General features: G+C 44.3%; 1 protein-coding gene across 1 annotated transcript in view; it reads right to left on the bottom strand.

Annotated features, from left to right (window-relative positions):
- The window catches only part of LOC306921367 (voltage-dependent T-type calcium channel subunit alpha-1H-like), a gene marked incomplete at both ends in the record, with an annotated part of 202,737 nt that overhangs the window by 120,642 nt on the left and 66,140 nt on the right, over window positions 1-15,955 (bottom strand). The window contains one exon of the mRNA XM_079498478.1: window positions 10,094-10,245. Within this exon, the coding sequence (XP_079354604.1) occupies window positions 10,094-10,245 (152 nt within the window). The remainder of the gene's footprint in view (window positions 1-10,093; window positions 10,246-15,955) is intronic.

The following is a 15,955-nucleotide window of genomic DNA, read 5'->3' on the forward strand; positions in this document are numbered from 1 at the left end:
GGCGCTCGGTTGCACTTCCGCATTTGACCACCAAAATTTGGTGGTCAAATGCGGACGTAGACGTTCTGAGACGGTCCTTCCGGGTGCTTCAAAACGCTACTGAGCAACTTCCACTGACATGAATATCCCCCCCCCCCCCCACACACACACACACACACACACTAGCCTAAAGGGGGAACTCCCCCCGCCCCACACACACACACTAGCCTAAAGGGGGAACTCCCCCCGCCCCACACACACACACACACACTAGCCTAAAGGGGGAACTCCCCCCCCCCCCACACACACACACACACACACACACACACACACACACACACACACACACACACACACTAGCCTAAAGGGGGAACTCCCCCCGCCCCACACACTAGGGTTTAATATTTTCCCGGATTTGGCTCATTTTAATTCCCGGGAATTTGCGGACCTTTTCCCGGGCTCCCGCGGGAATTCCCGTCAGAAAAAAAAGAAAAAAAGTGCCCACCAAAATGCATTTATATGTATAGATACTTCATATGTTCAATAGAATAGTGATATTTTTTGGTTTAAAATGTTTTATTTGAACGAAATATGAACATATAGCCTACAATAAAAGTGTTAAATTAAAATATTAATAACGTTATAGGCCTACTACGCTATTCAGAAAAAGGGACACAGGCGTTTGCACTAATGTGACTAAGCACGGGGGAAAAAATAAACGACCTCACGTCTTTCACATAGATACCTTAGCTATGGTCTTTCACCCTTTGAGCATGCAGTGGGTCCCCTTCTCCGCTGCAGAGAATGTGATCATCCCGCTTTGTACTTTATGAAAAGTCCGATTGGGTGTTAAATTAGCCAGCACGTCCAGTGCACAGCACACTGATTATTAGAGAGAGAGAGCGAGAGAGAGAGAGAGAGAGAGAGATGGAGAAAGAGAGAGAGAGAGAGAGAGACGCTGCGTGCTGGTGGTTATTATAAAACAAATTGTAGCCTACTCATCTTTGTTTGTGTTCCGTTTCACGTTATTGCTGCACACATGCAGGCAAAAGCAAAAGGGGGTTTAGAAGTGACAATGTCCATCACAGAGAAAGGAAACTCCTCGCTCCGTCCGTAAAACACACAATTCTCACAGAGTGACTGATTAGGCTAATGATTGACAGGTGCAGCAGCTTTGGGAGCGTGCCTGAAGATGTCTGTCAGATATTCATATTTTGCTAAAGTGTATATAAACTCTGTAGGCCCTATCTGATTAATTGCGGGAGGATGCAGGATTCGCGGGGTCCCACTGATTTCATCTTGACCGGCCGTGCCTGCCCGGCCGCAGGTAGGCTATTTAAATACCGCCCGCGCCGCCAACATTTACGTTGGATCCCGCTGGCTCCAGTTCCCATTGCAGCCCTCGAGTGTAATCCATAATTCCATATAAATATCATCAAACATGTTTCAAAATGATGGGAGGGTTCAGATTGGACATTTGATCACTCATAGATAAGGGGAAAGAACGCGCACTGTCTGGGGCCGGTTCTAGGGGGGGGGGCAGGGGGGGGCCCACCCAAACGTGCGTCCTGCCCACCAAATGTGGGTTTGACACCCCACCCGCGCCGGCGGAGTCGCCCCCCTTACAATTCTGTCTGGCCACCTGAGTGGGGCTGGCTAAATACGACCCTTTAAACCCCTTTAGTGTAATTTCCCTACAAGAAAAAAAAAACTCCGGGACGATGGGTCCCGAAGAAATTTCCGGGCGGGAAATTGCGTGCCCTATGCCCGGGAGAACCGAAATCCCGGGATCCCGGCATTAAACCCTACCACACACACACACTAGCCTAAAGGGGGAACTCCCCCCGCCCCACACACACACACACACACACTAGCCTAAAGGGGGAACTCCCCCCCCCCCCCCCCCCCCCCCACACACACACACACACACACACACACACACACACACACACACACACACACACACACACACACACACACACACACACACACACACACACACACACACACACACACACACACACACACACACACACACACACACACACACTCCCCTCCTTGGCCAGGCCAGATACTGTAGTAGGCTTTTTTCTTTTGGTCTTTACAGACAGATGATTTTAGTCTTTATGCAGATATTTTTATAGACTTTATAGACTTAGGTCTTTAGGCAGATATACGTTTTTATTTAGATGGAGAGTTCTCTTTGCCAGGGTTCTGAGCTGACAGTGAAATGCATAATGTCTCCAGGTCCATTTGGACCTGCAGACGTCACGGAATTAGAGGAACCTTCCGAGACATTCACGAGCAAAAGATAATCAACTTCAACAGTCTCAAAATCGGCCATGAGGCTGACTGCTCAGACACGCGAGTATTAACCCATTTAGACCTGAGGACGATTCTACAAATGTCAAAATATTTCATGTCAAGGACCCCCAGAATTATATGTAATTGGCCGCCGGCCCCCCCATCTGAAAACATGTTGTTCCAGGGACCCCCTCCCAGAAGCAAAGATTTGAGTTAAAAACGTTCTGCTCCGAAATAAATATATTCAAAGATTTGCACTATACATTTTCACGATTTTTAAAAAAAACAGCAGGCCTACAAGCTCGTAGCGCGGCACTCGGCGCCGCGCTACGAGCTTGTAGATCTGCTATTTTTCAACAGCTAAAGTATAACATAACGCTTGAAACACCAACAGGGGTTCCTTGCCCCAAAATGGGTTGAGGGAACTGTACCGTTGCGCGCGGAAGAGGAGGAGGAGATTATGATTGATTGGCTGTTCGCCGTAGGTGTCATTGTTGGGAGTGCTATAGAAAGCGTCAGCAACGTCCTTCAACCTCCCGACGTTTTGGTTTACACAGGGCAGCATGTGGAACGACACGAAGCCTTGTTCAGCATTGTACCGTTATAGAAACGCTATAGAATGCTGACCGAGTACAGCCAAACATGTACTAGGGCATTCACTTCTAGTCATTTTTACTAGTTGACTAGTTGCCTAGTTTACTAGTCGACTAGTCGACTAGTTGTTTAACTACCTATTGTATGTAAAAAGAAAAAGAAGAACATTTCTTTTTTCTTTTTTTTTAAATAAATATTTGTACATTTAAAAACGGTGTACATTGGTGACTATAACTATAATCTACCTGATCTTGACGCCTACAAAATGGGGAAAAACATAATAATATATACTTTTTTTTTTTTCTTTTTTTTTATCAACTAGTACCAACAAGGTCGACTAGTGGATGTACTAGTCGACTAGTTGCTTAATACCCTAACATGTACTGGATGTTGTTCTGTATGCTGACCATCCACCCATCCATATCTGTATCTGTCCTCCCATCCATCCATCCATCTACCCCATCCATCAATGTATGTTCTTTTCTTGCGTCAGTGGCTCAGGGAGTAGAGCAGCCGGATTCCCTGTGTGTGTGTGTGTGTGTGTGTGTGTGTGTGTGTGTGTGTGTGTGTGTGTGTGTGTGTGTGTGTGTGTGTGTGTGTGTGTGTGTGTGTGTGTGTGTGTGTGTATGTGTGTGTGTGTGTGTGTGTGTGTGTGTGACTGTGCGTGTGTGTGTGTGTGTGTGTGTGTGTGTGTGTGTGTGTGTGTGTGTGTGTGTGCGTGTGCGTGTGCGTGTGTGTGTGTGTGTGTGTGTGTGTGTGTGAATGGGTGCACAACCTGAGTGGGGTTGGCGAAAGGGCCTTGCTGTATGGAGTTTGCATGTTCTCCCCGTGTCCCCTATCTCACAAAAAAAAAAAAGTAATCCTGGTCTCTAAACCGCCTCCTCCCTGGCCAGCCGGGGCGCCTGATGGAGGGGAAAGGAACTGGTCGGAATAACGTGTTCCATCCACACGCAATACGTCAAACCGGGGAAACTCCCCCCCCCCCCTGTCAGGTGAAAAGAAGCAGCTTGGACTCCTCATGCATAGAAGGAAGCATGAGGTCAGTCTGCTGCTCTCCCCAGGTTGGCAGAGGAAGTGTAGCGCCCAGGATTACATTAGATAATTGACACTGGGTGAAAAAATGGGTTGAGAAACCCTGCTCTAATGCAGCCTGTCAGCGAGTTGTGGGTTAAATTCCCGAGCCAGACGAACGCTGTTGCGTGTCTGTCTGTCTCTCCTGTTTCCTGTCTCTCTGTCTTCCACTGTACAGTACAATAAAAGCCTGTCTCTCTTCCACTGTACCGTACAATAAAAGCCTGTCTCTCTTCCACTGCACCGTACAATAAAAGCCTGTCTCTCTTCCACTGTACAGTACAATAAAAGCCTGTCTCTCTTCCACTGTACCGTACAATAAAAGCCTGTCTCTCTTCCACTGCACCGTACAATAAAAGCCTGTCTCTCTTCCACTGTACAGTACAATAAAAGCCTGTCTCTCTTCCACTGTACCGTACAATAAAAGGCGAAACAGCCCAAACAATATGTTGGAAAGGAGAAGTGAGTGACGAGGTCCTGACAGCAGCATAATAGTAACAGATTGATAGGAGCCACAGCGGATGAATTGAACCGAAGTCCTGGCAGCACAATAACCCATTTTGACCTGAGATCAGATTCTAAAAATGTCTTCTATACATCCCGACAGTTTTCTGAAAAAGCTACGTTTCTATGTCAGTCGTTCTTCAAATTTTCAAAAATAGCAGACCTACGAGCTCATAGCGCGGGCGCGCTATGAGCTTGTAGATCTGCTATTTTTCAATAGCTAAAGCGTAACATAATGCTAACACCAAAAAGGGGTTCCCGCCCAAAATGGGATAATTGAGTTTCCATAGAAGGTTAATTCTCCCCTGGCCCGCCAGTCACAACGATGACCTACTTGTGGAGGAAGGATGCTCATCGCCATGGAAACCATAACCAAATGCATTGTCTTCGTGCGGTCCCCTGCAGTATGGACGGGCGGAGGAGACCACGTATGTCCCGAAAAAAACGTTGGGGTTTCAGAAAAAAAAAATCAGACCTGTCTGAAGTGAGTGATACTGTACTGTACTGTACTGTACTGTACTGTACTGTACTGTACTGTACTGTACTGTACTGTACTGTACTGTACAAGCCCACCTCCCTGGCCTGTGTGTGTCTATGCTTGGACATACAGACCCAGGGACAGACCCAGGGACAGACCCAGGGGCAGACACCACAGGGACAGACCCAGGGACAGACACCACAGGGACAGACCCAGGGACAGACCCAGGGACAGACACCACAGGGACAGACCCAGGGGCAGACACCACAGGGACAGACCCAGGGACAGACACCACAGGGACAGACCCAGGGACAGACACCACAGGGACAGACCCAGGGACAGACACCACAGGGACAGACCCAGGGACAGACCCAGGGGCAGACCCAGGGGCAGACACCACAGGGACAGACCCAGGGACAGACCCAGGGACAGACACCACAGGGACAGACACCACAGGGACAGACCCAGGGACAGACACCACAGGGACAGACCCAGGGACAGACCCAGGGACAGACACCACAGGGACAGACCCAGGGACAGACACCACAGGGACAGACCCAGGGACAGACACCACAGGGACAGACCCAGGGACAGACCCAGGGACAGACACCACAGGGACAGACACCACAGGGACAGACCCAGGGACAGACCCAGGGACAGACACCACAGGGACAGACCCAGGGACAGACAGACCCAGGGACAGACCCAGGGACACACCCAGGGACAGACCCAGGGACATACACCACAGGGACAGACCCAGGGACAGACAGACCCAGGGACAGATCCAGGGACACACCCAGGGACAGACCCAGGGACATACACCACAGGGACAGACCCAGGGACAGACACCACAGGGACAGACCCAGGGACAGACACCACAGGGACAGACCCAGGGACAGACCCAGGGACAGACAGACCCAGGGACATACCCAGGGACACACCCAGGGACAGACCCAGGGACATACACCACAGGGACAGACCCAGGGAAAGACACCACAGGGACAGACCCAGGGGCAGACACCACAGGGACAGACCCAGGGACAGACACCACAGGGACAGACCCAGGGACAGACACCACAGGGACAGACCCAGGGACAGACACCACAGGAACAGACCCAGGGACAGACCCAGGGACAGACCCAGGGACAGACACCACAGGGACAGACCCAGGGACAGACACCACAGGAACAGACCCAGGGACAGACCCAGGGACAGACCCAGGGACAGACCCAGGGACAGACACCACAGGAACAGACCCAGGGACAGACCCAGGGACAGACCCAGGGACAGACCCAGGGACAGACACCACAGGAACAGACCCAGGGACAGACCCAGGGACAGACCCAGGGACACACATAGCTGTCAATATAGGAGTGGTTGCACCACTCATAAATAAATAACATGTGTTCCAACATGCAGTGGTTTTCAACCCTTTCTGTATCAAGGCCCATTATTTATTGGACATTTGAGCCACAGAACCACCATTTTGATGAGATTTAGCCTCTCAGACCCCAAACGAAAGAATATTTTGTTGTCCACAGCGCTGTATTGATGTTGGTATACCATTAGCAGAGATAACAGACAAATCAAAATAACAATTCTTCTACATTCTCTAATGTGTGTAGACTTCTTGTGAATTCGGTAATGCTGTATTGATGTTTAACCCATTTTGGGCGGGAAGTCGGGAACCCCTTTTGGTGTTAGCATTATGTTGTGCTTTAGCTATTGAAAAATAGCAGATCTACAAGCTCTACGAGCTTGTAGGTCTGCTATTTTTGAAAAATCGAAGAACGACTGACATAGAAACAGCTTTTTCAGAAAACTGTCAGGATGTAGAAGACATTTTTAGAATCTGATCTCAGGTCAAAATGGGTTAACAATAATAGAACCCTTGAGAGCGTACAATGAAACCAAAATGTATACCTGTATACGGGTCCATTTGGTTTCATTTTACAAGAGTTATCGTGATCGCCTTTGCGACGCGTCCCGGTCCAAACGCCCCCTGCACCGAGAGATCGCCTTTGGACGCCTATTTCAACCCATTTAGGCCTGATGTCGAAATAAAAAACAAGTCTTCTGAAAGAATATATATTCAAAGATTTGTGCCGCATTTTCACGATTTTTCAAAAATAGCAGATCTACAAGCTCGTAGCGCGCCACTCGGTGGCGCGCTACGAGCTTGTAGATCTGCTATTTTTCAATAGCTAAAGTACAACAAAATGCTTAGTTAAAACACCAAAAGGGGTTCCCGTCCAGGATGGGTTAATATCAGTCGATTACGGTTCACAACTCTGTCCTGTACGCCCCTCCCCCAACTGGGGAAGAAGGGGTAAAAAAAATAATAAAAAAAAAGGTCAAAAGTTGCTATATCCTATTTAGACCTGATTCTACAAATGTCTTCTAAATAAGTGTTTTCAGAAAAAAAGTGTTTTCAGTAAAAAAGTGTTTTCAGTAAAAAAGTGTTTTCAGAAAATCGTACGTTTGACAGTGGCTCTCAATCCTTTTCATGTCAAAGACCCCCAGAATGAAAATGTAATTGGCCGCCAGCCCCCCAAGGACCCCCCCGTCACACACACACACACACACACACACACACACACACACACACACACACACACACACACACACACACACACACACACACACACACACACACACACACACACACACACACACACACACATCACACACACACACACACACACACACACACACACACACACACCAGAAGCAAAAGATTTGAGTTACAAAATGTTCGCTTTTAAATATACCCCGTACTGTGCCGCGAATATTCAAGACTCATTTGTGTAAAAGAAGAACATTGAATGTAGAATGTAGAATGGTCCAGCCCCCCCCCCCGATAATAAAATACGATTTAAAGATTTGCTTCAAAATGTTCAGGATTTTTGAACAGCTAAGTGTGGCTATGCCTGAAGAAGCTCCGGAGGGATAGGGACCGAAACGTTGCATTATTAAAAGAAATATCATGTACCGAGAAAGATACACACAGTGTGACTGTGTGGGTGTATTTTCAGTCCTTTCATTGATGTGCACTGGCCTATACGCACCTGTGCATAATATACGCCTGATTTCTATAGATGTGCGAAAGCTATTTCCTACAACAGCTAAAGTATAACAGTGGTTCAAAGCTAAGGTGACACAGATGCGTTCCAGGTCTTAACCCATTCAGGCCTGACGTCGAATTTAAAAAAAAAAAGTTTTCTAAATCATGACAATTTTCGGAAAGATTTGAGTCACATTTTAACGATTTTTCAAAAATAGCAGACCTACAAGCTCATAGCGCGCCACTCGGTGGCGCGCTATGAGCTTGTAGATCTGCTATTTTTCAATAGCTAAATTATAACATAATGTTTAAAACACAAAGGGGTTCCCACCCAAAATTTGTTTTAATGGTTAATGTGGTTAAACGCTAACGTGACATGGATGTGTTCCAGGTCTCAATGGGTTAATGGGATATGGAGATACTATACAGGCTTTCCCCTCGGCACCGCGAGAGCCTCATGGATTAACCCATTTAGACCCGAGGACGATTCTACAAAATGTCTTCTGAATCCTAAAACAGTTTTCAGAAAAACGTATGTTTCTGTGTCAGCCGTTGATCTCAACGTTTTTCATGTCAAGGACCCCAATTATAGTAATTGGCCGCCGACCCCCATCTGAAAACATGTTGTTCCAGGGACACCCCCAGAAGCAAAGATTTGAGTTAAAAAAACGTCCGCTCTGAAAGAATATATATTCAAAGATTTGAGTTCAAAAACGTCCGCTCTGAAAGAATATATATTCAAAGATTTGAGTTCAAATACGTCCGCTCAGTAAGAATATATTCATTTGCGCCACATTTTCACGATTCTTTCAAAAAATAGCAGATCTACAAGCTCGTGGTGCTTGGCACTCGGTGCCGCGCTACGAGCTTAGTAGATCTGCTATTTTTCAACAGCTAAAGTTTAAAAGAATAAAGTGGTTTAAAAGCTATAAGGTGACACAGACGCGCGTTTCCCGTCCTGAATGCATTAATAACTCCTGTTCTGTGTTGGACATGGAAGCGCCGTGTTGTCATGAATGAAATATGACTTTGACTATATGACTATATACATTATATATGTATGTATGGATATAAACCCTTTGATGTATACGTTGTGTCATTCTGCACGGGACGGGAGGGGAGGGAGGTCGCCGCACAACACACACACACCAGATAATAGAACCAAGGTTTGGAGACGCACGTTTTCATACACGCAGCAACACTCGAATTGATTTGTTTTTTTCACATTTAACCCACTTTAAGACCCGAGGCAGATTCTACAAAGGCCTTCTAAAAGAGCATAGTAGTTCTCGCACTCCTGACAGTTTTCTGAAAGAGCTACGTTTCTATGTCAGTCGTTCTTCAAATTTTCAAAAATAGCAGACATACGAGCTTGTAGATCTGCTATTTTTCAATAGCTAAAGCGTAACATAATGCTAACACCAAAAAGGGGTTCCCGCCCAAAATGGGATAATTGAGTTTCCACAGACTCCCTGCAGAGGGGAGCTGCATGTGTCTGTGACACAGGTGATGGTCGTTATTGATGCTCATTAATACATCAAGGAAGGCAATTATGTTTCTGCACTGTCAAATAGGTCTACATCTATCCTAAGATGCCATCAAAGAAAAGAAGAAATGTTAACTCGAGCATGAAAGCATGTTTACAGAAATTAAGTAATTTTACATGAAAAGTAATGCTACTTTTGCAATGTAGTTAAATTGTGAAAAAAGCTTGGGGGGAAGATACATCATTAAAAAAAAATTGTCTGGAAAATAATTGTGTTGAAAATATTGTGAAAAATCGTATTCACGACCTCATATCGTGATACGTATCGTATCGTGAGTTGAGTGTATCGTTACATGCCAACTTTCAAGTGTTCTGAACCAATGTTCTAAACCCTAAGGCTTTATTAAATAAAAATCACACCCCGTGTGATCTCGTTCCGGCCAATCACAATTTGCGTCCTCACTTTTGTCTTCAATGTTTGCGTTTACATAAACAGTTTTGAGCGTTATACAAACGCTCAAAACTGGCCATTCATTGTCAATGGCATTCAATGTTGGACCCTCAAAGCTGGACATAGGAGGGGCTAGCGCCCACACACACACACACAGCTGACCTGATGATGACGATGACGCTGTCGAAGCCGTTGTAAGGGTTCCTGACGTACCCGAACAGACCCAGAGCCAGAAGCTTGATGAGCATCTCCAGGCTGAAGAGGCTGGTGAACACCATGTTGGAGATCTCTAGGACGTCTGTCAGCTCCTGGGGCTGGAGAGGACACATTACAGCATGTCTGTTAGCTCCTGGGGCTGGAGAGGACACATTACAGCATGTATGTTAGCTCCTGGGGCTGGAGAGGACACATTACAGCATGTCTGTTAGCTCCTGGGGCTGGAGAGGACACATTACATTACAACACCATGTTGGAGATCTCTAGGACGTCTGTCAGCTCCTGGGGCTGGAGAGGACACATTACATTACAACACCATGTTGGAGATCTCTAGAACGTCTGTCAGCTCCTGGGGCTGGAGAGGACATACACATTACAACACCATGTTGGATATCTCTAAGACGTCTGTCAGCTCCTGGGGCTGGAGAGGACACATTGCAGAATGTCTGTTAGCTCCTGGGGCTGGAGGACACATTGCAGCATGTCTGTCAGCTCCTGTGGCTGGAGAGGACACATTGCAACATGTCTGAGCTCCTGGGGCTGGAGAGGACACATTACAACATGTCTGAGCTCCTGGGGCTGGAGAGGACACATTTCAGCATGTATGTTAGCTCCTGGGGCTGGAGAGGACACATTACAGAGCAGCAAGTCTGTGAGGACACACTACAACACCCTGTTGGAGATCTCTAGGGCCCCATTTACACTGGCAGTCAAATCTAGCCTGAATCTAGCTTGAATCAGATCTGTGCCACATCCAGATTGGAATCTGATCTGTTTAAATAAGTCTAAATGCAGACACATACAATTCACATGGAATCTGATTTTTTCCAATGCCACATTCAGAGGTGGTTTCAAGTCTGATCTCAGGAGATCCGTCTCTGTCTGAATGCAACGTTAACCTGATCTAAATCTGATTCCATGTGACTTGTATGTGACCTTTAGACTTATTAGGCGTTTAGACTTATTTAATCAAATAAGATTCCAATCTGGATGTGGCACATCCAGATCTGGTCACTTGAAAACGGCAGTGTGAACGGTCGGAACCAAAAGATAGAGATTTGAGACATAAATCAGATTTGAATCAGATTTGACTGGAATGTGACTGCAGTCTAAATGGGGCCTATATAGGACTCTGTGTAAAACGGGTGAATGGAATGCACCATCTATGTAAAGCGCTTTAGGATAAAAGCGACTTATATGAATGCACCATTTACCGTTACTTTATTGTATTCTAGGATGTCTGCTTGGGGCTGCATCATGCCTTCCGGCTTCAGCTCTCTCTCTCTCTCTCTCTCTCTCTGAATCACAAGTCACGACGGTGCGGTATAAACTGAAGGATGAACTCATAATTGTGAAGGAAACTCTCTCTCTATCTCAAGGTGTTCCCGAGATATCTCACATTCACAGTGTTGAGATGTACACAATTACATGTGTGTCCACTGTCTAGACCAGGGGTGGGCAACTTTGACGATGGAGAGCAGCCACTATATGTCCACACTCACTCCCTAGGGCCATATATTACTGTCGTAGCAAAAATAGCCGATCTACAAGCTCAAAACGTGTCGCGCTGCGACGTGCTTTGAGCTTGTAGATCGGCTATTTTTGCTATATTCGAATTGAAATCTTGAACTTTTGCTATTTTTGAATTGGAATCCTGAAAATTAACATTTTTATGTCATTTCAAATGCCTTTAAATTATACTTGTGTTGAAGCAAAGAGCTACTAATTTAGACTGAAGTAATTAACGCGGGTCATGTTTTGCATGTTGTGGAATTGTAAACAGCTGAAACCAATATTATATCAGTATATTCTGACATTAACCTGAGGGAGACGCATTAGGTGAAGGTGGGGGGCCGCATGTGGGCCCCCGGGGGCCGCCAGTTGCCCACCCCTGGTCTAGACCAGGGGTTCTCAACGTTTTTGGCCGGGGACCCCCGGAAATGCTTTGGCAATGTCTCGGGACCCCCGCCCCGCCCCCTCCCGACCCCCAATATAAATTGACTGCTACAATAACCTTAACCCATTTTGGGCGGGAACCCCTTTTGGTGTTTTAAGCATTATGTTATAATTTAGCTATTGAAAAATAGCAGATCTACAAGCTCATAGCGCGCCACCGAGTGGCGCGCTACGAGCTTGTAGGTCTGCTATTTCTGAAAAATCGTGAAAATAAAATTAAAAAAAATATATATATATATATATTTTTTTTTAAATAATTTGGGGACCCCCTAAAATATTTTGGCGACCCCCCGAGGGGTCGCGACCCACGGGTTGAGAACCCCTGGTCTAGACGCACGTACAGTATACGGACGGACACACGGACAGACACGTGGAATGATAGACGGACTGGCAACCGAGAAACGACCCTCTGTCAGCCTCTCTCTGTCTGTCAGCCTCTCTCTGTCTGTCAGCCTCTCTCTGTCTGTCAGCCTCTCTCTGTCTGTCAGCCTCTCTCTGTCTCTCTGTCTCTCTCTCTGCTTGCAGACAGTGCTGTCTAAGCTGCCAGTCATGTTGTGAACAATGGCTAAAGCTACTTCCTCGGACTGTATATATACTGTACGTCATCCGACTGTGCCTGAAGCGCCAGCACTGCACTTAACTCATTCACTGCCTGAAGCGCCAGCACTGCACTTAACTCATTCAGGACGGGAACCCCCTTTTTGGTGTTTGAATTGAAGCATTATGTTGTTATACTTTAGCTGTTGTGAACAATAGCAGATCTAACAAGACTCGTAGCACGGCACCGAGAGCATTTCAGCATTTCATTATAGTGGACTCAACAGAACTCTACGTTTCATTATAGTGGACTCAACAGAACTCTACATTTCATGTTAGTGGACTCAACAGAACTCTACATTTCATGTTAGTGGACTCAACAGAACTCTACATTTCATGTTAGTGGACTCAACAGAACTCTACATTTCATTATAGTGGACTCAACAGAACTCTACATTTCATTATAGTGGTCTCAACAGAACTCTACATTTCATTATAGTGGACTCAACAGAACTCTACGTTTCATTATAGTGGACTCAACACAACTCTACATTTCATGTTAGTGGACTCAACAGAACTCTACATTTCATGTTAGTGGACTCAACAGAACTCTACATTTCATGTTAGTGGACTCAACAGCACTCTACATTTCATGTTAGTGGACTCAACAGACCTCTACATTTCATGTTAGTGGACTCAACAGAACTCTACATTTCATTATAGTGGACTCAACAGAACTCTACATTTCATTATAGTGGACTCAACAGAACTCTACATTTCATTATAGTGGACTAAACAGAACTCTACATTTCATGTTAGTGGACTCAACAGAACTCTACATTTCATGTTAGTGGTCTCAACAGAACTCTACATTTCATTATAGTGGACTCAACAGAACTCTACATTTCATGTTAGTGGACTCAACAGAACTCTACATTTCATGTTAGTGGACTCAACAGAACTCTACATTTCATTATAGTGGACTCAACAGAACTCTACATTTCATGTTAGTGGACTCAACAGAACTCTACATTTCATTATAGTGGACTCAACAGAACTCTACATTTCATGTTAGTGGACTCAACAGAACTCTACATTTCATATTAGTGGACTCAACAGAACTCTACATTTCATTATAGTGGACTCAACAGAACTCTACATTTCATGTTAGTGGACTCAACAGAACTCTACATTTCATTATAGTGGACTCAACAGAACTCTACATTTCATTATAGTGGTCTCAACAGAACTCTACATTTCATGTTAGTGGACTCAACAGAACTCTACATTTCATTATAGTGGACTCAACAGAACTCTACATTTCATTATAGTGGACTCAACAGAACTCTACATTTCATTATAGTGGACTCAACAGAACTCTACATTTCATTATAGTGGACTCAACAGAACTCTACATTTCATTATAGTGGACTCAAAATAACTCTACATTTCATTATAGTGGACTCAACAGAACTCTACATTTCATTATAGTGGACTCAACAGAACTCTACATTTCATTATAGTGGACTCAACAGAACTCTACATTTCATTATAGTGGACTCAACAGAACTCTACATTTCATTATAGTGGACTCAACAGAACTCTACATTTCATTATAGTGGACTCAACAGAACTCTACATTTCATTATAGTGGACTCAACAGAACTCTACATTTCATTATAGTGGACTCAACAGAACTCTACATTTCATTATAGTGGACTCAACAGAACTCTACATTTCATTATAGTGGACTCAAAATAACTCTACATTTCATTATAGTGGACTCAACAGAACTCTACATTTCATTATAGTGGACTCAACAGAACTCTACATTTCATTATAGTGGACTCAACAGAACTCTACATTTCATTATAGTGGACTCAACAGAACTCTACATTTCATTATAGTGGACTCAACAGAACTCTACATTTTATTATAGTGGACTCAACAGAACTCTACATTTCATTATAGTGGACTCAACAGAACTCTACATTTTATTATAGTGGACTCAACAGAACTCTACATTTCATGTTAGTGGACTCAACAGAACTCTACATTTCATGTTAGTGGACTCAACAGAACTCTACATTTCATTATAGTGGACTCAACAGAACTCTACATTTCATGTTAGTGGACTCAACAGAACTCTACATTTCATTATAGTGGACTCAACAGAACTCTACATTTCATTATAGTGGTCTCAACAGAACTCTACATTTCATGTTAGTGGACTCAACAGAACTCTACATTTCATTATAGTGGACTCAACAGAACTCTACATTTCATTATAGTGGACTCAACAGAACTCTACATTTCATTATAGTGGACTCAACAGAACTCTACATTTCATTATAGTGGACTCAACAGAACTCTACATTTCATTATAGTGGACTCAAAATAACTCTACATTTCATTATAGTGGACTCAACAGAACTCTACATTTCATTATAGTGGACTCAACAGAACTCTACATTTCATTATAGTGGACTCAACAGAACTCTACATTTCATTATAGTGGACTCAACAGAACTCTACATTTCATTATAGTGGACTCAACAGAACTCTACATTTCATTATAGTGGACTCAACAGAACTCTACATTTCATTATAGTGGACTCAACAGAACTCTACATTTCATTATAGTGGACTCAACAGAACTCTACATTTCATTATAGTGGACTCAACAGAACTCTACATTTCATTATAGTGGACTCAACAGAACTCTACATTTCATTATAGTGGACTCAAAATAACTCTACATTTCATTATAGTGGACTCAACAGAACTCTACATTTCATTATAGTGGACTCAACAGAACTCTACATTTCATTATAGTGGACTCAACAGAACTCTACATTTCATTATAGTGGACTCAACAGAACTCTACATTTCATTATAGTGGACTCAACAGAACTCTACATTTTATTATAGTGGACTCAACAGAACTCTACATTTCATTATAGTGGACTCAACAGAACTCTACATTTCATTATAGTGGACTCAACAGAACTCTACATTTCATTATAGTGGACTCAACAGAACTCTACATTTCATTATAGTGGACTCAACAGAACTCTACATTTCATTATAGTGGACTCAACAGAACTCTACATTTCATTATAGTGGACTCAACAGAACTCTACATTTCATTATAGTGGACTCAACAGAACTCTACATTTCATTATAGTGGACTCAACAGAACTCTACATTTCATTATAGTGGACTCAACAGAACTCTACATTTCATTATAGTGGACTCAACAGAACTCTACATTTCATTATAGTGGACTCAACAGAACTCTACATTTCATTATAG

The sequence above is a fragment of the Electrona antarctica genome (assembly GCF_951216825.1).
Source record: "Electrona antarctica genome assembly, chromosome: 4".
NCBI classification, from domain to species: Eukaryota; Metazoa; Chordata; class Actinopteri; order Myctophiformes; family Myctophidae; genus Electrona; species Electrona antarctica.